Source organism: Acanthisitta chloris, unplaced genomic scaffold (assembly GCF_000695815.1).
Source record: "Acanthisitta chloris isolate BGI_N310 unplaced genomic scaffold, ASM69581v1 scaffold5551, whole genome shotgun sequence".
Classification (NCBI taxonomy): domain Eukaryota; kingdom Metazoa; phylum Chordata; class Aves; order Passeriformes; family Acanthisittidae; genus Acanthisitta; species Acanthisitta chloris.
The window spans coordinates 25,861-48,691 of NW_008655353.1; the positions used below are offsets into that span (position 1 = coordinate 25,861).

Below are 22,831 nucleotides of genomic sequence, written 5' to 3' on the forward strand. Positions count from 1 at the left end.
TTAGCCAACAAGTGCATAAACTGTTGCTATATTAATATCGCAAACCAAAATCAGAGAGATTCTAAGCCAGCTAAACACTGTGCTGGCTTTCAGAACGAGAGAAGGAAAATTTCTGTAGCTTGTCAACAAGTAGCCAAATTCACTGAACCCATAGTCAGCCAACAGAGCTGTAAGGGAACGATAGTATCTCTATGCAGGCTAGCCAAAAGCTCATACAATAGGCACGGCATTTCAGCCTAGAATTAGAGGGTTATTTTCCCTTCCGTGGAACAGAAGGTTCTTTCAAACCACGAATTGGGAAACAGAAATGAGTCCAAAACAGAAAGCAGCCAGAAACACTCACAGCCAAGAGCTAGCTATTCAGCTAGAGGCAAGAGTAACCTATGCAGGTGAGAGAGAAGGGTAAGAAAAAGCCAGTCGGGTATATATTATTCTGGAGAAGTAATAAGGTTAAGAGTCATAATTTGGCAACTACTAATAAAGTGATGGGAGAAGCTGAAGGAGGGAAGGAAAAGTAGTGAAAGGTGGAATAAACCTCCCTTATTTCACCAAAGCACATGCAGAATTGACATTCTGCATTTAATTGGAGCCTGTAGTTCTTTTTCTATGTTTTTCAATCATCTTTAATATGGAATAAATATTGGTTCAAATATCCTAGACATCCAGGGTTAAGTACATTGGTAACTGATTTTCTTTTAACAAGTTTTTGTTAATTTGTCTTCAGATCACTGACCTCCCAAACTTGGATTGTGATGGGTTCATTTTAGCTGTTCTCTTTGAGATTCATTCTTTTTCTCTTTTTGTTACAACTTCCTTTTTTAGCTAATATAGGTCCTACCCTAATGAAAGGTAGCTCGATTTTTAAGTGTATCTGTCATGTTGCTTTCAGATGCACTTGAATTGAGAAGTTCCTCGGAACATTAATTATTGCATGTATATTATCTTCTCCTTTTTCCGTGACATTTTTCTGTATTTTCTGACCTTGAATTTAAGGCTTTAAGTGCTAAAGATCAGAAAAATCTAGTGTGTAATGAATATAAAGCTCAAGAAATAAGGCTTGAACTCTACAATGGTAATTATTATGTTCTGCTTTACAGTACCTCTTTCTTGCAGTCTCTAAAGAGTTCTTTTGCTTGATCTTGGTTAAGAATGGTTAATGGAGAAAGAGGAAAAACAGCAATCTGACTTTGCAGCAGAATTGGTGTCTGGTAGTTCTTGCTGTACTGTGAAAGAAAGAAGAGGAAAAAGCTGAAATTGAGCATGACAGCTGAGTCTCCTGTAGCCCTTTCTTTTCCCAAATAGTCATTGGAGGTAGCATATAATTTGTTTTCTTTTTTAGACTATATTCAATATATTAATGCAAAGCTGATTTCCTTTTCCTTTTGTGATTCTTATTTCTTTTGGGGTTTTTTGTTTGTTTGTTTGGTGGTTTTTTTGTTCTTTGTTTTGTTTTGTTTGATGACAGGTCTTGGTAAAGGCTTTATTCCTACTTGGGAGCCAATTGAGCTTCTGTGACACCAACTTGTTCCTAGACTCTGCAGTTTAGCTGTTGCCAAGAAATTTCTATGAGTCTTTGCCATGGGAAGTTTCAAAAAAAAAAAAAAAAAGGAAAGAGAACTTGAACCCATTTCTTAAAAACAGAAAGCATAGCAACCACAGGCAGAAACATTTAGCAGTCTGGCAGCAGACAGCAGGACATACAAAGAATAACAAAATAGTCTATTGAAGAGAAGTAAAAAGATCTTCAAAAGACTTGTGTCCACAGCAGGGTGAAAAACATAACAATCCCATTATCAAGGTTGTTAGAAAAAAAAAAAAAATTGGACTTTTTTCTAGGTTCCGCCAATATATCATGTTAAACGATATGCCAGTAACTGAGAACATAAAAAGGCGTTTTCTGGCATCCCCTTTAAACATCTCTATTCGGAGAGAGAAAAGAAACAAACAGTTCTGAGATCCACATTCAAAGCTCCAGCAGGAGAGACTAGTTTGCCTGTAAGGTCAGCTATCATGGTCATATTAATTCTGCAAGTAGGCGACATGCATGAAACTGAGGTGACTTTCCCAGGACTGCACAGTGAATCTGAAGAAAGAAAGTGAAAGGTCTCTCTCTCAAAACAGTGCCCTTTAACGTTCAGGGGTTTACCTATGACTTTGTTTCTGTTAGTACTGGCTGTGTTTCTACAGCTGTATGTAGCCATTAACAACTTTTCATTGCCTTAGAGTAATTAAAGTGTCTTCTCTGTACCAAATTGTGGGGTATTTATTGTTCTGTGGTTTTGGGGTGGTTTTTTTGTTTGCCTTTGGTGTTTTTTTCATTCCTTTGACATCATTGTTTGGGGGTAGAACAGTGATGGTTTTCAGGTAGTCTACAGTGGACCTATAGATGTGCTATTGAATTCATAGTGGAATTCCATATGATTATGCTAATTCTAGCCCTTTTTTTGGCACCCACTTGCCTTCCTAGAATTTGCATGGATATGGTAATTAGCAATTTAAATAGGACATCAATTTGTGTGCCTTCAATATGTCTGCTTTGTGTGAACAGAAGTTTTCAAAATGTCTGATGTGCAATATATCATGTAATATTAAGAAAGAAGAGTGTAGGAAATGTTCATGTTGCTTAGTTACAGAAACAATAAACAGCACAAATTTATTGTCTCTAGTTAGCCATTCAGTGTGGCATTAAAGCACTTGTGAAGTGTATTTGAAGAGCATAGTATGTTACACTTTTACCTTGAGACATGGATTGTTCAAGTCTATCTTTTATTGAGAGTAGCTTTTGCTGTATACTCAGTTTTTCATAGTGATTGGCATCATCTCTAAATAGAAAATGAGGGGTGGCACCCTATAGAAAATGCATGTGTAAATATGCCTGACTTTGGATAAAGCTTCACTAGACCTGATGCTGCTAATGCAAACTTCAGTCTTCAAGCAAGTTGCTACCCTGTGAGGAAATGGTGTATCCATTTTAAAGAGAAGCAAGGAGAAGTTAAAAGTTCTCTGTGAGGCATTCAGATGCAGGTTAAACCAAAGTACCTGGCTTTTAACACAAGACTCATTATAAAGATTTTCTTCTTTCTACCTTTGGGCAAAGTAGTCTGTAGAGACAATGTCTGATTTTAAAATAAACTCGTTACATATAACAGTAGAACAAGTGTATAATCATACTATATGAACAATACGTTGGCTTGGAAAAGCCCATTTAATATTTTTCAAAAGGTTGGGTGTGGTCTGTTTGCATTCCATGGTTTTGGATGCTCAGACTAGACACAGATACCATGGAATTTGTGCCACTGTAGTTGATTAGAAATTCTGCCTTTTTTTTTTTTTTTTTTACATTTTGTAGCTTGATATTAATTCAACCTTTTTTGAGCTAAAACTTGCAGAGCAGTTTCCCAGACCATATTAATTGATCTAAAATAATGCAACAAAATGCACATGCTATCATTTTCTCCAGATGTTTATATATCTATACCATGGAATCCTGTCCTGTTGTCTTGAGGCTTACCTCCCACTCAGTAGGACTCTACAGATACTTGGTTTTGTTTTGGTGCTCACAATGACCCCCTTTCTAAATGTCCCACACTACCACACATGCACAAATATCGACCTCAGGAGAACAGAAACTATTTCACTTGGGGATGAATTAATTGTTCCCTTGGAGCTCTTAATGTACCTGTTAATCTCTTCTCTGTGTTCAGAAAACAATGCTGGCTTGAATAGCTGTTGTCATTCATGTTGAGTGCTGTCACATTGTGTTCAGAAATACACCCCATTGCAAACATTTGAACTGGAGCTCCTTAAGATTTGTGTAAGTAGTCTGTAGTTTCTTGATATATTTATTCATTTTGGAGTTTGAAAACAAATGGAGGCATATTAACAAAATGACAAGCCTTCTATGAGATTAGTTCAAAACCACTCTGCAAATATTAAAAACATACATGATAATTCTTAGTGATCAGTTGTGAGTTTGGATTTCTGGGGAATGTGATGCTGTATGCACCAGGTAGTTCTCAATGAACATGGAAATTCTAGTGGCTGTTAGAGCAAGCTGGCAAAATTGCCTTAGGCTTCCCTTACTGTAAGTCTCATTGCTACAGTTTCTGACATCAGTAAGTTATCTCCTGCTGACTCTACTGCACAGCATAAACTTGTAGGTTATCAGCACCTACCTGAGCCATTTTGGATAATACTAGTCTCTATTTTAGAGAATTAACTTTCATTGTTTACACTAGGTGATCCAGGATTATCAAAAATATGAAAATACAAAAATGCTGCTTTGTGGTAACATAGGGGTTTATATGATGTGAGTTTAACAGATTTTCATACTGGATTCAGCCATTTATGCAAATTGCATTTAGAAAAGTATTTTTCCTCTCCTCCTTATATAATAAATAGACAAACTCTTTGGAGCAAGATCATGATGGTGGGTGCTTTGAACTCCTGGCTTCTCTTTGTCTCTCAAGGAAACCTAGATGGTCCAAATCAGGTCATGTGATTAGCTCCTTAAGGATCATCTTTGGTTTTATTAATATAGTATGAAGTAATGAATAAATTATTTAATAAAGTAATTTAAAATAAATACTTCTCAGTAATTTAAAGGCTTTTAATCTTAGTGATTGAAAGGGCAGAGTTGGTCAGTATTCTGAAATATTTAAGGCTAATGCCATTTCTTCACTCCAAGAGTTTGATGTGGAAAGGTATGAACTTTGAGTTGAAAATGGTGTTGAAATCTGGATCCTTTCACATCTTTCATGGTTTTAAATCTCATGGGATAAGATTAGTAGGAAGAACTGATAGAGTTCTGTTGATACTCATGGTTTTATTTTTCAGGTTCTTTTTTTTTAAATTTGATAATTGAAGAGTTGTATATTTAGGATACATCCCTATTATGTATTCCTTGTTTTCTCCTTCACCATTTCTCAAGGTCATTTATAGATCGTTACATTGCTGATTTCATTGGATGCTCTGCTACTTTTTCTGTTGTTGTTGAAGGCACAGGCTGTGAACACTGGCAGAATCTGTAGTGAATCCTTGATACATTTCTAAAGTTCATTCATACTAGGGACCTGGATTGAAAAAATATATACATGATATATTTTTGGGAAGCATGAATTAATTTACGTTGTGCTCCAAGATGACCAGAGACCATGTTAAAAAGAGTGCTGAGCTTAAGGCAATAATTGCTGTCTCATATCTGGACTTATTTGTTAAGACTCAGCACTGTGATATTGCAAGGTACCCAGTATGTGGTTGGCCTAGACAGTCGCAAAGGAAGCTTGCATCTTGAGTGTAAAACAATATGTAATTCTGCCCTGTCTCTCTTGGAAAACACTTTTGTTCCTTGCTTTGTATAGTTTGGTTGTGAGTTATGTGGGGAATTGCTAACTGCTCCATTTTTCTTGGGAGTTTAGGTGACCTTTTGGAGTTTCCAAGAATGAGGCAATTATGTAGTTTAAAGACTAAGATTTTGAAACTTACTTAATATTAAGAGGAAAGAATACAGTGAATAGAAGACAAATTCAAGGTGCTCTTAATAGCATGATACATTTCCCTCAGGGCTGGTAGTTTCACGTGCAGGAAGCTTACATTGTTACTCAGATATGAAAGTGAGTGCAAGAGCAAACAAGTTATTACCAGGGTCAACCCAATGGATGGTAGGAAAGCATACAGTGGTGCAAGGATACTGACTAGAAGGTTGTGTGGGAGTAAAGATGAATGTGTCTCAAACATTTCTCTGCTGCAAATTACCTTCACTTGACTAATTGTGGATTCATGTCTCTAATGGAGGGAGAACGTATTGAGTTAACACTAGAGAACAATATGTTGGGTGCCTTAGATGGAAATTGCAGGGGATAATATAAGCTCTATTAAAAACATGTTTGTCCTTATACACCTAGAAGGAAAAAACTGGAAGGCAGAATCATTGGAAAATAAAAAATGAGTAAATTATTTGTGCCCAAGGGGGCTATTGTTTCTGAAGCATATACCTTCACGAGTTAGAAAGCAGATGTTAGTCTCAGAATTATTCCTTACCATTCAGTTGTTTTCCAAAAATTTAATGGCAACATACTGCTTTTCTACTTTTTGCTGTGCTTCACTGATGTCTGAGTATATTTTTCACGGACAGGGAGAGGACTGAGATTCTCAGCATAACACCAGGAAATGGGCTTCCAAATGCCAGCTAGCTGTGTTCAGTTAATAGTTTACAGTTCTTTTCAGTTATGGTTCATATATTCCTGCTTTAATACTAATTATCCATGGTAATTCAGTTCCAAATTTTCCATTTAGCAAGATTAAAAGAATATAAGCATTCTAAAACTTAGAACATAAGCACTCTAAAACTTAGATGTAGACTTTATTCAGTTTCTCACAATGAGTGTAATAAGATGCAATCATTTGCTTCTCAAGTAACTATGAAGCTTCAGTTGTGGAATATGGAAGCAAGAAATTGTCATATGCAATATTTAGGGATTCCATGAATGTTTTAATATTGGTGGGATTAAGTTGACAATATTTGCCACTGTTACTACATTGTTCTAGCAACTTTTCTCTCATATATTAATATATTAAGCTGCTTAAAGAGGTGGTGACAAGTTATTGAGAAAACTATTGTCAATATTCCTGTTTGTACTTTGTCCATTAGATTCTTGAACCATATTTTTTTGAAAAAAAATATTGTTTCTGAGTTTGCAAATTATTTCAAAGCCTATAAAGCTGTTTTAAACAGAAAGGAAAGCTTAGCTCTCCTTTTGTCTGCTCAGTTTTTCTAATCTAGCTATTAAATTCTAATTTTAATATTCAGTCAACCAGCTTTAATTAATTTCAGACAGTTTGATTTGTCCATAAACAAGAAATTATCTTTGTACATTTATTCACCTTGTCCTGGAACATACCTTTGTTCAGTAGGCAATCAAAGAAACTTCTTCAAATGAGGTGGAAGCTGTTCAAAATCCCTTCTGCCATAGAAAGTGGCCAATGTTTCATGAAACTACCTATCTCTAAGGAACCTTCCAGTCAACTGGCTTCTTGCTGCATTCTTATACCTTTTGGCTTTTTTTACTCTAAAGACAGAAAGTCACCCCAAAGGGACATCACTTGCATGTGTTTATTCTCCAGAACTCTTCTAAATTCCTTTGCACAATCTGTGATCTCCATGGTCTCACAGCTGTATTTGATAAATAGAATTATGGATTCTCACTCTCTAATATTATAGTTTAGTCCAATTCTATTCACTTCTGATGTGTTCAGTTAAAGAACACAATGCATTATCTGCCGCTCTGTGGCAGAGTATCACTTGTGCTGTCAGCAATCCACAGTGAGGCTTATCTGTTGTCTTTGGAGACACAGCTCCCATAGGAACAGCACCACTTGTATTCAACTCTGAAATAAAATGTAGAAATAGGCTTATTCATTAGCTTTCAGGATACATTTTAATGTAGTAGAATACTTGTGCCATGTCGTACGTTGAAATTTTCAGGGTGGATAATGATATAATTTAAAAGAACACAAATCTTACAATAAAAATTATATCACTCTATCAATCATTTCCTTAGTGTTCTGTGATCTCTATACACCATTTTTCAGTAGCCACTATCACTTATGAGGTATGCCATCTTAGACTGTGTGTATGCTAGTGTTTTGATTTCTAACAGTAGCACAGTCCTACAGTGCATTCCCCATGTCTTGCACTTACTCTGTGTCAGAGTGGATTTCATTTGTGTTCAAACTAGGTCTCAGAGGAAATTAATCTAGAAGCTCTATCCTAAGTATTCAGCAAGCACTTTCTAACTGCTAATAGGGATGTAAGGTCTAAACCAGTGATTGGTCCCCTGAATAGCTTCAAACTACACTGTATAATTGGAACATTGGATCAGGGGTCAGACTTGGTTTAGTCCTGAATGGTATAGATCTGTCGATGAAGAAGCCTCAGCACAAAGTGCTTGTTTTTGCTGAGCTGATGCTTTTTCTCCAAATTGCTTTTTAATGTAGGGCTTAACCTTAGAAACAGAGAAGAAGGTTTTAGCTTCTGTTACTGTGGGTTCATATTCAGCCCTCCAGTGGTATTCTAGCTAGAGTGTATCATTTATTGCACAATTAAAAATATTGACAAAATACTTGTGCACTCCTTTGTTCTTGGAGAGCTTCATTTAAGCAACCCTTGTATCCCAGATAACATAGAAATAGCAAGAATTTTAGAATATACTAATAAAGACTAGAGCCCTGGGAAATGGCTATATCAAAACAGGCTTCTCTGGACCAAGGGAAAATGTGATTTGAAGCAAGAATATTTGCTGTGGAGGTCAATTGGATTTAAAACTAATATTGTCTTTCATTTTTATCAGAAAAGTCTTCAGTCATGTAAAAGATATAAGGTGGTTTATATTTTGTCCAATTGAATGGCCTTAAAGATTTTCCTGATTTGTCTGTTTTGGTCTGTATGATACTCATTTGCTTATCTTGTAGCTTCATGAATACTATGAATGCTGCTATTCCTCAGCCCCAGGGACAAACTGAAAAGATGTAAAATTATGAAGTATCCAACCTTGGTACATTTTCTGTACAATAACAGAAGAGTTAAGACAGTGACAAAAGCTTTAGAGGAAAAAGAAATCTAATACTTTTCTAAGATAGCAGAATGACTGTACAAAGAGGGTTTTTAAGTAATCAAGGCCACACCAACTAATTTGCAACTCATGGTATGAATTGTGTGTTGATTCTTTCAAATTATTGGAATTAACTCTAGGGATATTTTTAGAGCAACTTTGTTTGGTTTAATGAAAAAATTATTAAATCATTAGTCAATGAAAACAGTTATTTAATTTTGTCTGTATGTAAATTATCGTATTCATGTATCATCATTATTATCCTTTAAATAATGTGCCTATTCAGGATTATATCTGTTTGGGTAAAATGGTCATTTCTCTGAGTAACTTCTCTGCTTTGCTTGCAGGTTGTATATAAAAATAATGATGTCAGGTTGGAATTGTCTCGACTTGCCAAGCAAGGAGATCCTAAAATGAAGATTCATGGGGTTGTAGCATTTAAATGTGAGAATGTTGCAACCTTAGATCCCATCACGTTTGAAACACCAGAGTCTTTCATCTCTTTGCCAAAGTGGAATGCCAAGAAAACAGGCTCAATATCATTTGACTTTCGTACAACTGAGCCAAATGGCCTGATTCTTTTCAGTCATGGGAAACCAAGGCACCAGAAAGATGCTAAACATCCGCAGATGGTGAAGGTTGATTTTTTTGCCATTGAGATGCTTGATGGCCACCTCTACCTGCTGTTAGACATGGGATCAGGTACTATAAAAATAAAAGCATTGCAGAAGAAGGTGAATGATGGTGAATGGTACCATGTGGATTTTCAACGGGATGGACGGTCAGGTAGGTTTTTTCTTAGTTTTCAGTATGTTTTTTTCACATATCTGAGAGAATTCTGGGTGCATATTAGAGTTGTGCATCATCTGAAAAGTATGAGAAATATAAGAAATCATTGCTATCGGCTGCCAGAATACAATAATTTGCTGAGTAAAATATCTTATGTTAACATTGTTGGGTAATCGAGTACTTAATCTTGCAAGTAAGTGTTTTGTGTACTTGAAAAAACAACAGTAATCTCCCTCTGTGCTTGCTTACACCAAATAGCTGAAGTGGCATGTTTCAAGAACGAAAATAAAGCGCGAAAGAATTGCTGAAAGTAATCGCCAACACAGTGAATAGCTGGTCCACAGAAACAACAGAGAACTTCCAATCATGTCCACAGGTCCCAGCATAATTAAATTATATTCTAATGAATGGCTAGCAACACATATCAGCAGAAATTGAAATAACTGACTTGCCACATTCTGTCAGTGTGATTCATATTCTGTGTAGTTTACTCAAAAAATGATCACACAAAAAAAAGGGTAAAAATTAAGAATTCATAAACTCTTCCTAACACTACTGAAATCTAATCTGGCATAAAATGCAGTTAACCAGTGAAATTGTCATTGTGTTTCAGCTGCATCTGATCTAGAGTATATATCTTAAGCAAAGAGTCAGTATACATTATTTTGAAGACAAATCTCTTCTATGGTATCTCTCCTGTAGCTCATGCCAGGATGTGGGGAGGAAGGGTGTGGAGAATGTGTGGAATCTGTAATTCAGTCCATCAAGAATTTTCTGATTAATATCAGCATTCAATCTGAAGGTTATGTACACTCTGAATTTGACTGTTGAAAAATGTGAACTCCTATTCTTTTGAATTGTGTGGGATTTTCTCCACTTTCTTCCTTCTGGTGACTCCTTTTCCATAACTTGCATTTATAATTTCTTTCTGACACTTAACCTCCAAAAGTTATCATTTTATGACTTGCTTTCTTATTACCCACAAATCAGATTTCAGACCAAGCAAATCCAGTCAAATCCATGCTGAAAATCAGACCAAATTCAATCATCAGTCTGCCCTATGACTATGAAAAATAATTATTTGATTCATGGGCTGTGTGACTTCAGATTCTAATTGTAGAGAGTTTGATTTTCTTTTTATATTATGTCATTTACTTATTTACATTTTTTGAGGTTAAGAAAGCAATCAAACAAGAACAAAACCCAACCAAACAAAACCAACCAAACAAGAAAAACAACCCCAACCAAACAAAATCCCACAACTTCTCAAAATCCTCAGCTGGGATTGAATATCCAGCAGTTATATTATTATACTACAATCGTCATTTCAGGCCTCCTTCTTAAGTGCTGTTTCAGTGTTTCATATGAGGCAGTAAATCCTGTAATAATAATGCCTGTGGGACTCTGCTGAAAGCAAAGTTTATTCTTCATCCAAAACCAACAGAACTATAAAGCAAATAAATAAATTCCTAACAATCATTTACATTTAACATATGTTCTGCACTATGCTTCACAAAAACTGTAGCTCACAAGAGCCACTAAGAGAATTTAGGGCATCCTTTATTTAATTCTTTAAATCTGCTGATGGACATCAGCAAGAATTGAGACTAATTTTAGGAAGAAAAACACACTTGGTGATCAAGATTGCATATTGTTTTTAGATAGAATTATAGTGAAATAGTCCAACTGATCCAGCTGATGACTTGCCTATGATAGGTGAAATTTATTTACCCCATTACTCTTGAAAACTGACCATAATACCTATTCACCCTAAAACGTTGAACTATTACCAGAATAGCTTAATAAAATATGTAGGCTTATGGATTGACAAAATGAATTTTTAGCTGCAACCTGAAGCAGTCATCAAAGATTTTCTATTATTCTAATACGTGCAATAACACTTTCTGGTAGAAGTACCAATAACACGAGCAACGCTCTTAGTTTTCTAAATGAGAGTATTGGCTGAGTAGAATCATGACCCTCAGATTTAACCAAGTAAAATGACTACCTAACAATTAAAATAAAGAATAAACTGTATGTTCCTATCTTCCTGACTAGAACAGGAAGTTCTGATGTGTTAAGTTTAAATTAGTTCTTCATGACTTATAGTATCCTGGAATGTTAATGGGTTGGAATGGATCTCAAAGATCATCCAGTCCCAACCCCTCTTGCCATGGGCAGGGACACCTCCCACTAGACCAGGTTGCTCAAGGCCTTATTCAACGTGGCCTTGAACACTGCCAAGGTTGGGGCATTCACAACCATCCTGGGCAACCTGTTTCAATATCTCATCATTTTTGCAGTAAAGAATTTCTTCCCAGTATCTACCCCAAATATCCACTCTTTCAATTTGCAGCCCTTACACATTACTCCTTGTCCTATCACTACAGTTCCTGATGAAAAGTCCCTCTCCAGCTTCCCTATAGGTCCCCTTCAGGTCCTGTAAGGTTGCTGTAAGGTCTCCATGCAACCTTCTCTTTTCCAGGCTGATCACCCCAGCTTTCTCAGCTCTCTTTGTAGGGGAGGTGCTCCAGTCCTCTTATCAACTTTGTGGCCTCCTCTGGGCTTACTCCATCCCTATAGGTTCAGGTCCTGTAAGGTTGCTGTAAGGTCTCCATGCAACCTTCTCTTTTCCAGGCTGATCACCCCAGCTTTCTCAGCTCTCTTTGTAGGGGAGGTGCTCCAGTCCTCTTATCAACTTTGTGGCCTCCTCTGGGCTTACTCCAACAGTTCTGTGTCCTCCTTATGTTGAGGACATCAGAACTGTACACATTACTCCAGGTGGGGTCTCCCTGTAAGGTTGCTGTAAGGTCTCCATGCAACCTTCTCTTTTCCAGGCTGATCACCCCAGCTTTCTCAGCTCTCTTTGTAGGGGAGGTGCTCCAGTCCTCTTATCAACTTTGTGGCCTCCTCTGGGCTTACTCCAACAGTTCTGTGTCCTCCTTATGTTGAGGACATCAGAACTGTACACATTACTCCAGGTGGGGTCTCACAAGACCAGAGTAGAGTGACAGAATCATCTCCTTCAACCTGCTGGCCACATTGCTTCTGATGCAGCTCAGGACACAGTTGGTTTTCTGGGCTGTGACCGCACACTGCTGGCTCATGTTGAGTTTTTCATCACCCATCACCCACAAGTCTTTCTCCACAGGACTGCTCTTAATCATTTCTCTGTCCAGCCTGTAGGCATGCCTGGGATTGCCATGACCCTGGTGTGGAATCTTGCACTTCATTTTGTTGAACTTCATGAGGCTGGCATCAGCCCACTTCTCAAGTCTGGCATGGCGTCTCTGGATGGCATCCCTTCCCTCCAGCAGGTTGACTACCCCACACAGCTTGGTGTCATCAGTGAACTTGCTGAGGGTGCACTAGATCCCACTGTTCATGTCCCTAACAAAAAGATGTTGAACAGTATCAGCCCCAGCACTTACCCTTGAGAGGCACCACTCATCACTGGCCTCCACATAGGCAATGAGCCACTGACCACAACTCTTTGCATGTGACCATCCAGCCAGTTCTTTATCCATTGAGTTGTTGATCCATCAAGTCCATGTGTCTGCAATTTAGAGACAAGGATGTCATGAGGGATAGTATCAAACACTTTGCGTGAGTCCAGCAGACAATGTCAGATGCTCTGCCCTTATCCACAAAAGTTGTAGCCATGTCATAGTAGGTCACCAAATTTGTTAGGTATGACTTCCCCTTTGTAAAGGCATGTTGGCTGTTACCAATCACCTTTGTTTTCCATGTGCCTTACTATAGTTTCCAAGAGAATCTGCTCCATGATCTAGACTGGCACACATGTGAAACCAACCGTTCTGTAATTCCCCAGATCTTCCAGTTTCCCCTTTTTAAAAATGGGGATTATATTTCCCTTTTTCCAGTCATCAAGAACTTTACCTGACTGCCATGATTTTTTGAAAATTACGTGGCTTAGCAACTTCATCTGCAAGATCCCTCAAGACCTGAGGATCCTATGGACTTATGTACATTCACATTCCTTAGATGGTCTCGAACCTGATCCTCCCCTACAGTGGGCTCAGGGTCTTCATTCTCCCAGTCCCTGCATTTGCCATTCTCAGCTTGGGCAATGTGGCTGGAGCATTTGCTGTTGAAGACTGAGGCATAGAGGTCATTGAGAACTTCAGTCTTCTCTTTGTCCAGGGTAGCCAGGTCTCCTGTTTCCTTTCAGAGATTGCCCATATTATCCCTTGTCTTTCTTTTGTTTGCAACATATCTATAGAAGCCTTTCCTGTTACCCTTGACATCTTTGTCCTGACTCAATTCTAACTGGGTCTTGGCTTCTGTAACCTTATCTCCAGCTTCCTGTACAATTTCCTCGTACTGCTGCTGGGCCTCCTGTCCTCATTTCCACCTTCTGTCCTCCATTTCCACCTTCTGTTTTTTCGCTCTGAGTTTGCTCAAAACCTCCTGATCCACCCATGGAGGCTTCCTGGCATTTTTGCCCAATTTTGTTCTTGTCAGGATACATCATTCCTGAGCTTGGAGGAGGTGATCCTTGATTATCAGCCAGCATTCTTGGGCCCCTCTGCCCTCCAGGGCTTTATTCCATGGGACTCTATGAAGTAGATCTTTAATGAGGCCAAAGTCTGCTCTCCTGAAGTCCAGGGCAGTGAGCTTGCTGTGTGTCCTCCTCACTGCCACAAGGATCTCAGACTCCACCTTCTTGTGGTTGAGTTGTGCATGTTGGTCTTATTCTGCATGTTGGTCTGTTTTTTTCTATGAATAATCATAGAATCACAGAATTTTAAGGGCTGGAATTGACCTTACAGATCACCTAGTCACAACCCTCCCTGACATGGGCAGGGACACCTCCTCACTAGACGAGGGTGCTCAAGGCTTCATCCAGCCTGGCTTTTAACACTGCCAGGGTTGGGGCAGCCACCACGTTACTGGGCAACCTGTTCCAATGTCACACCACCCTTATAGCAAAAAACCATTTTTCTAATATCTAACCTAAACTTCCTCTCCTTCAATTTGAACCTGTCACCCCTTGTCCTATCATTGCAGTTCCTAACAAAGAGTCCCTCTCCAGCTCCCTTGTAGGCCCTTCAGATATTGAAAAGTTGCTATGAAGTCTCCATGTAGTCTTCTTTTCTCCAGGCTGAACAGCCCCAACTTCCTCAGCCTGGCTTCCTGGGGGTGGGGTGCTCCAGTCCTCTTATCTATTTTGTGGCCTCCTCTGGACTTGCTCCAACAGTTCCATGTCCTTCCTATGCTGAGGACACCAGAACAGCATGCAGTATTCCAGGTGGGGTCTCATGAGAGCAGAGAAATAAATAAATAAATAATAAATTCACTTTACTATTCCAGGATGCATTTTCTGTTTATTTTTCACTAACCTAAACCAAACACAGCAGAAATCACATGAATATTATCACTATCATCTATGATTCACTATCTATGATTCTATGACTTTTTGTTTTCTTACCTTCAGACTTTTTGTATAAGTGTATGACTATAACTTGTATAGAAAAAAAAGTTGCTAGTTTGAGACTTTTCTGTTCTCGCTGACAGTATACTTCCTTAGCTATCAGCTGTAAAGGAAGAGATTCTTCTGTTAATGAATAAGTAGCTCAAACAATTTAAAAAAATATTTTAAAATCAGTTTACATTTTGTGTCTTGCAACCTTTTGCTCCTAACCTTCAAATCCAATACAGAGTGGTTCCCACTGATCGTAGAATGCTGCAACATTTCTCAAGGAGTTTTGCTAATTTCCTTGACTTTCATATTAGCTGGATCAGCAAGTACTAGATTTATTTTTCATTCTTTGCTCTCTTCCAGACTCTCCGTCACAGTGAGCATCCACTCTAAACTACTGACTTTGCCATTGCCTGTCTGGGACTGTGGCTCGGGGGGGAAGGGAGATCTAAGGAATAAGAACGTATTTTTAAATTATAATTATCCAGGCCCTATTCACAAGTACTTATGCCAATCCCCTCAGATTTTGGAAGATACAAGGAAGAGGGAAGAGATGATGCCTTTTAATTTCTTTTTGCTGAAGGAACTTTGAGCCTATTATTCTTATAGAAGTTTTTCACCTTAGAATCCCATTCTGTTGTCTGTAAGACCTACAATGAGTTCTTCCTTACCTAAAAAGCAGATCTTTGGTAAGAAGGAGCTCCTGAGACCATATTTTCCACGGTTAAGTACAGAACGATTTTATACTTTCTCCATGGGTCCATCTTTCTTGCTAAGTATCTAGCAGAGGGCACAACCTGGTAAAACTGCTGTGTCCTGTCATATGAGCTGAGTTTCCTCCCAGTATTTCTGAATTGCATATCCTGAATTCCTGCAAAGGATGGTAGCTTCATAGCTGTTTCTTCACATGTGTCCTGTCTTGGACATGGGCTGTATGCTGTGGTCACAGTCTTCATCACAGCTATGATATTGTGCTTTAGCACCCAAGATGTAAAATGTATTTCAAATTAATACCTTGCTCTGATCTATCACTGTTTCTCAAAAGCAAATGTTTCTCACATGCACAAAAAACAACTAAATAGGCCACATAAGGTAAGCATAGAGATCAGAATTGCTGTAGTAGCTGTACTTAAAATCTTCATATTTAACTGACAAGGTTTAGAAATATGATTTAGTTTCTTATACACAGGTCTTATGAAAAAGTAAATTGCTGGGATAATGAATATGATTGGAGAGGCTCATTAACTCATACCTAAGGGAAATGTTTGTCTGTTCTGCTCTTGACAATACTGCCAACTCTGCAGAAAAAAGAATTGAAAAAAAACCAAAAACAAAACACAAAAACACAAAGCCAAACTAAAAAAAACCCAACCACAAAGCAGTTGTAAAGGTCTTTGCTCACAGTGTTTCTTGTAACACAGTAGAGATAGATTTAATAACTGTTTTCTGAGTTTTAAGTACTGTTTAAAATTTTGTTAAACTGTTTGCCATTTTCAAGGTTGACCTTGCAAGCCTTTTAGGGGTTTCTTTAATAAACCACCATTCATATTTTGGAAATGATTACACAGTGAAATCTGAGAGAAAACTTACTCTTCTTGTCAACCTCCAATTGTGTAGGGCAGTGTAAAACAGAATATATCAGAATGTATTCATAGGTAGGTAGCATTTAAGGGCTAAGTCACTGAAATTTCGAACTAGAGTTTCAGCTTAAATACCAGAAATTATTTCTAGAGTATGTAATTAGAGCTTAACTGTAGTCACTACTTCACTGTAAGTAGTGCTTTCTTGACATCCATTGTATGCATCCGTTGGAGCACATTCTTTTTCTCACATGTACATTTCTCACATCTTTTTAACCTTTTAAGAACCACCAGATTTGCATGTTTGTATTGCAACAGATTTTAATAGCTTGCATATTTGGGAGAATAGGTTTATATTGCATTTTAAATAAAATTTTTTCAATTATCCAGTTACTGTTTTTCATTTATTCTGAAGTTCATAGTAAAACTGAGATGGAGCGACCTTGCAAGGTCCAATATTTTATCCCTCCAGTCAAAGTAGTGATGCTGTACTTGTATAAGTCTTGACAGGTGTTTGTTGGTCTTCTCCAGCAGTGGACACTGCACAATCTTCCCATGCAACCATTTATAAACTGAACATTTCTGTTTGAAAAACAAGCCAATTTTTCTATAGTTTTCTTGTCCACAGCAGGCACAAAATACACTGCACCTTTTATTCCCCATGTCATACTTAGAATTTGAATTTTATGGCAGTCTCTGATTTAGAATCTTAAGAAACCCCAGCTGCATCCTATCCTTACTGACCACTTTTATTGCCAACTTCTGCAGTTCCCTTGGCTAGTCTGCATCTTTCTTGGAGTTCAAGGTAAAACTTTACCCAGGCTCAGTAAAGTGGTACAATAGGCTCCTATACCCCTAATATATGTCTCATTTTGTTCCTGTGTGTTATTGCAGACTCCTCCTTTGAAGGACTGCCCAGTAATCGGTCAATAATTCGTGCCCAAACCCATAATTTCATTAGTTTTTATCAAACTGATTCTGCAATACATAACAAAACTTCTGAATTTTTAAATTGCACTGTGTTGTCAGGTGAAATACTGCAGAATCAGAGCACCTATAGATCATTAGAGGACCCTTACATTTAAGTCCAGTTTCTGGAGATAAGAAATGCTACCTGATTTTAGAGCCTGAAGCTAGATCATGAATTCCCAGACTAAATAAATCACTGCACACCTTCTTGTCTTTCAGTCATTCCCTTTCTCTTCTTTCAGGCTGGATAAAACACATGCTATTGGCATTTTTTTAACTTCTTTCGTATTCTGATAGAAACACAGTATTTCCTGCTTTGAGTATTAAAAAACTTTGCATGGAAGCTGCCTGTTTCAATCAAGGCAGGCATTATTGCCTCAGTGTTGCTCTTTTCACAGAAATAGTATCACTACTGTCTGATTATAGGTGCTGTTATGTTAGATAGTAGGCAAAGGTAGAACTGAAAGGATGGTCCTTACCACAGAGGTGTTAGAACTTGAGGTTTTAGTTTTCTCTTGGGTGGCCAGTGTTCTTCTGAATCTGCAGCTTCCTCATCATATCTGTTGTCTCTAGGTATTTTGCAAAATGAAATGTGTCCTATTCTTTTTCCTCTTAGCAAACTTGACAATTCTGGCTTGAGAAGGATTGATGTTACAGTATCTTTACAGGGCAATTTATTAATATTTTCCTGTGCTGGCCACATAAGACAGTTGTATGCTCCATTAGCTTCCCTTCTTTCTGCTTCTCTGGAAAGTGATGTCTCTTCACATTCATAAGCAGAAACATCCAAATGGATTGGAGCACACTGGTTTGACGAAATGATTCCTTTTAATCTGCCTATAATTCCCAGAGAAAGCAGAATTTCAATCTATCAAAGGGCATGTGCATTACTGTCCCCGGTTTCTATGGTAGCATCTGCCATTGTCATGAGGTCCAACTTGAGATGTTTTCAGTAGAACTTAAAAAATCTCCCTCAAGAAAGATGACAGGCTTAAAAAAAACAGAACAAAACTACAGGAAAACAAACAACCCAAACCCCTTCAACAAATGAACAAACAAATAATCCCCTCCCCCCCAAAACCTTACCAAGGTGAAACAGCATATTTTATCTCTGTCACAGCTGTGGATGCATTGTGAATCCAAAGGTGTTTATAAGCCCATTGTTTATTTTCTGTAGGCCCATGTTCTATGAATTTGAGTTCTGCATTTTATTGTAGGGTATAAAAAAAACCCTCTAACTTTTGCTGTATTTTGGAATACTTTTTTTTACCCCTTATTTTTCTTGGGTTTTTTTCACCTGCATTTATGAAACAATTAGTAAAGTTTGCATTAAATATCAGAGATAGATAAAAGGTAATTTGGATACCAACAGTAGTGATGGCTGTATGATTGTCTGGACATGTTGTCAGAACTTAAGCTGGAACTAGGACAACTTGGTAACTGATAGCATGAAACTCTTGATGCCCAGGCATGGATTGCCTGCTATTAGCTAGACTACAACCTATCTGTAGGATAGCCCTAGTCGTTGTTCAAGGCAGTGTGCTATATGATATTTTGTTCAAACTCATACATAACAGCTTTGAGTATTCTGCATGTTCTGTGTGACTCAGACTAGTTCTCAACTACAAGGATTAAGCAGAGCTAACTTACAGTAGATTGATTGAGGATAATGGACACAGTCTGGCAATGAGTTGGAGTGTCATGGATATGTCCAGCAGTAAATTGGAGATAGTGCAGCTGGGTAATACAATTTCAGAGACCTTCCAAAACATGAAAAAGATGCACAGATAAGTTGTTGCCTGTCATATTTTTCTATCCATAGTCATTAAATGCTATGATTACATTTCAGAGGTCTTCTCCCAGGGAGTATTTCATGGAGTTTCATTTCCTGGGGAGGTGAAAGGTTCATTTCTTTGAGAAGCCGTTGATATCAATTCAAAATAATACTTACGCTCTCTTCAGGGTAATCCTTTATCACATACAGAAGAAAAATTTCCTGCTTCAATCTATCACTTAACTATAATTCAGAGTCACCATATTGTAGTGGTGATCTACAGTTCCCTTTATCATTCATCTTTCTAAGCCTTCTGTGCTTGCAAAACTTACACTTGGAACACCATATTAACATTGCAGTTTCTGTGGCTGAGATTTACCTGTCTTTTCTTGCACATTGCAAGTTATCAAGACATAGTTGATTTTTACTTTTTAATAGAAATAAAGTCTCAGAAGTCTTCATGAATAGCTTGAAAATATGAATGTCTTTGTCCAGCAGAAAACAGCACTGTTCACATGCATGAGCTTGAGGTTGGAAGCTGAAGCTGAGTTAACTTGTGTGGGTGCACAAGTGGGTGCTGCCTGAATATATGTTTAAAGTATTTGGTCCAAAATTAGCCTGTACAGCAACAGATGGGAGCAAGCAACAACAGCAGTAAGAAATACTGTGAGGACAAGTATGATTTATATTTACAGCATCTTTAATGTTGGGGTTTTTTTAAAGAAGAAATGATCTATTGCCTGTGATGCTCTGTGAAAAGTTAGCTATCTTGGCCAGCTGATCAGTAAAACCAAGCCTCACAATGTTTATGCTTGAATGCCTAAGGTCAAATCTATGTGTGTTCCATATGAGTGCCAAGTTCTGCTTCAAGAATCTGAGCAGTAATACAAATTTTTAGAGTTAGCGAAATATAATATTCTTATCAGTTTTAAACAGATGGCAGTTTGGAAGAAAAAGTGTCTTGGTTCAACATGCCTATTTCTTACAGTTAAAACTGGAAGTTTACTTTTACATCTGTGTGATTATTCAAATGACACAGAAAACATTTGTGGTAATACGTAAAAGGGAAAACTGACCACATCCTCCAACAGTCTTTAAAAATGCTTACAGAGATGCACAAATGCTAAGCAAACCTTTCTTTTATCTTTTTAGATCTCTTCTGATAATAGGGAAACTGTCTGTAGTGGTATCCAGCCCTTCTAAAATCCATGTCTCAAGCCTCACATGGGAGTTGGACCTCCTGAGACCTTCATCCCAAAGAGCTTTCACTAAGCTCCAAACTCTTTAGATATTCATTCAGTCCATGTTGTTGAAGTTAATCTATTAAGCCAACAAAATTACAGAAATAATGTAGCTTTCACAGGACTTCATTGCTAAAAGAGAAGACTAAATTTTAGAATGTATCTAATTAAGAGAATTATCTTTTTTCTGACCTGCCTTTGCTTAAAACTCACATTTTAGTATGTATGCTATTAAAATCTGAATTCTATATTCTTATGCCCAACTCTTACCACAGTAGAAGTATTTTTTATAATCAGTGTTACATTCTGGAGTCTGTTTCAGGCTCACAGTGGAGATAGTGAATCATGTTAGATTTGTATATATATATTATGATAAATACATCATGGTAAATTTGATTCTTCAGTGTCTTGTCACCATTAATACACTTTTAATAGCATATCCAATAGATAAGTCTTGCTTGATGTGACTGGTGCATTACAATAATCTAGTGACCCATATAATGTTTTGTTCTGTATTTTGTTTGCTTTTGCATACACATAGAATGGGAAGGTGTCACTTCTGTGAAGATGTACATGAAGATTCTTTTTTTCCAAATTATTTTACTTAGAAATAAAATTAAATTTGATTGACAGAAGCATGTTCTGTGACTGCATGTATTAAATTTCTTTTGCTGCTTATTCAAATTGTATTAGTTGCATTATTTTCAAAAAAGTACAACCAAAAGGAATCTTTGCAGTTGATTATAGTTCTTTGTTCGGACACTTTGTAAAATAAGAACTCTCTTTTAGATTTAATTATGTTTATTTACTTTTTTAACTTATATTGAAAAGATATTTCTGATTTCCTGAAGTTCTATACACATCTTCTCTCCCTCTCTTTGTAACATGCACACATTTTGAGGTAAGTGTCAGAGGCATTGATTTTCGCTCCAGGAGCACATCACTACCTTCTTAATGATTACCTGCCTGGCAGCTGATGAGAGTGTTTTCCTTCTGCACTTAAAGAAAAAAGTCTTATCCAAAGGCCACTGAAAGTGGTGAGAGTCTTTTAAGATACTGTGTCTTTGGATCCAAACCAAAGACACAGATTTGCCTCCCAGGTTGCAACCTATCAATGCAAGCTCAGCCTTAATGCTCTAAAACACATATGAGGTAGTGAAGATTTTTTTGTTGTTGTTGCACAATGAGGGTATTTCTGAAAATAACTCTGAAATGCATTCCTCCTACCCCTATGAGATTGGTAAGGTGATTTTGACTTCTTTTTTTTAAAATATTGTGGTCATGCATTATTGTGCATAAATGTTTTTTATATCATTCACTTCCTGACAGTATTTGTACTACAGTGTAATTAAAATAGCCAAGTATATCTATGATTCTGTCCATAGCTGTACAAATAGAATAGCTATGCTTTACATAAAGCTACTTGCCAGGAGCTAATGTGACATGTAGATGCCATGACTAAAAAGCAGTACCAAAATCTTTTCAATGATGTCTTGAAAATCATGCATTTTGTTATCTTTTCAGGAACCATATCTGTGAACACATTACGTACACCATATACAGCACCAGGGGAAAGTGAAATCCTTGACTTGGATGATGACTTGTATCTTGGAGGCTTACCAGAAAATAAAGCAGGCCTCGTCTTCCCAACAGAGGTGTGGACAGCACTTCTCAATTATGGATATGTCGGCTGCATTAGAGATTTATTTATTGATGGTCAAAGCAAAGATATTCGGCAGATGGCTGAAATTCAAAGTACAGCTGGAGTAAAACCCTCATGTTCAAGAGAAACTGCAAAACCTTGCCTTAGCAACCCCTGTAAAAACAATGGTGTATGCAGAGATGGGTGGAACAGATATGTTTGTGATTGCTCTGGCACAGGGTACCTTGGCAGATCATGCGAAAGAGGTAGGTTCATGAGATGACTGCATTTCTATTTCATAGAATCCTGCACAATGATAAAAAATGGTAAACTATCATTAACTGTCCTGAGGCAAAAAAAAGCATCCTTGATTGCACTTGATGTGAGATGGAGCCCTGCTCTAGACTGAAAGAAGTAACTCTAGAGGAAAGATCTTAGGGGAGACTCCAAGATGAATGAAGTATTAGTTGACTATGACAGAGAGTCAGGATTACTGAATGTCTCTTAGAAAATGCCTCCTTTTGTGTCTAATCATACATTGCTGCATTCTGAAAGCTCTGTGAAAGCAATTTTAAATATTATTGCATTGCCAAATGGCCACATTCTATTTCCAAACTGAGATCTTGTTCTCTGCCTATTTATGTCAATATCAATATGTGGTTAATTTTACTTTTGAATTCCACAGTATCACTTAAATCCATGGCCGGAACTTCATCCATGAGTCAAAGCAGAGAATCAGTGTAGGAATTAATATTTCTTATTTAACTCTTCTTTTTAAAAAGAT

At 37.5% G+C, this 22,831-nt stretch overlaps 1 protein-coding gene across 1 annotated transcript; it reads left to right on the forward strand.

Moving 5' to 3' along the window:
* Nucleotides 1-8,956: 8,956 nt before the first annotated feature.
* Nucleotides 8,957-22,313, forward strand: LOC103810923 (neurexin-1-like; the record flags this gene model as incomplete). Its single annotated transcript, XM_009083854.1, has 2 exons — nucleotides 8,957-9,395; nucleotides 21,930-22,313. Coding segments are annotated over 2 exons (823 nt in total), but the record flags the coding sequence as incomplete, so codon positions are not given.
* Nucleotides 22,314-22,831: the final 518 nt, after the last annotated feature.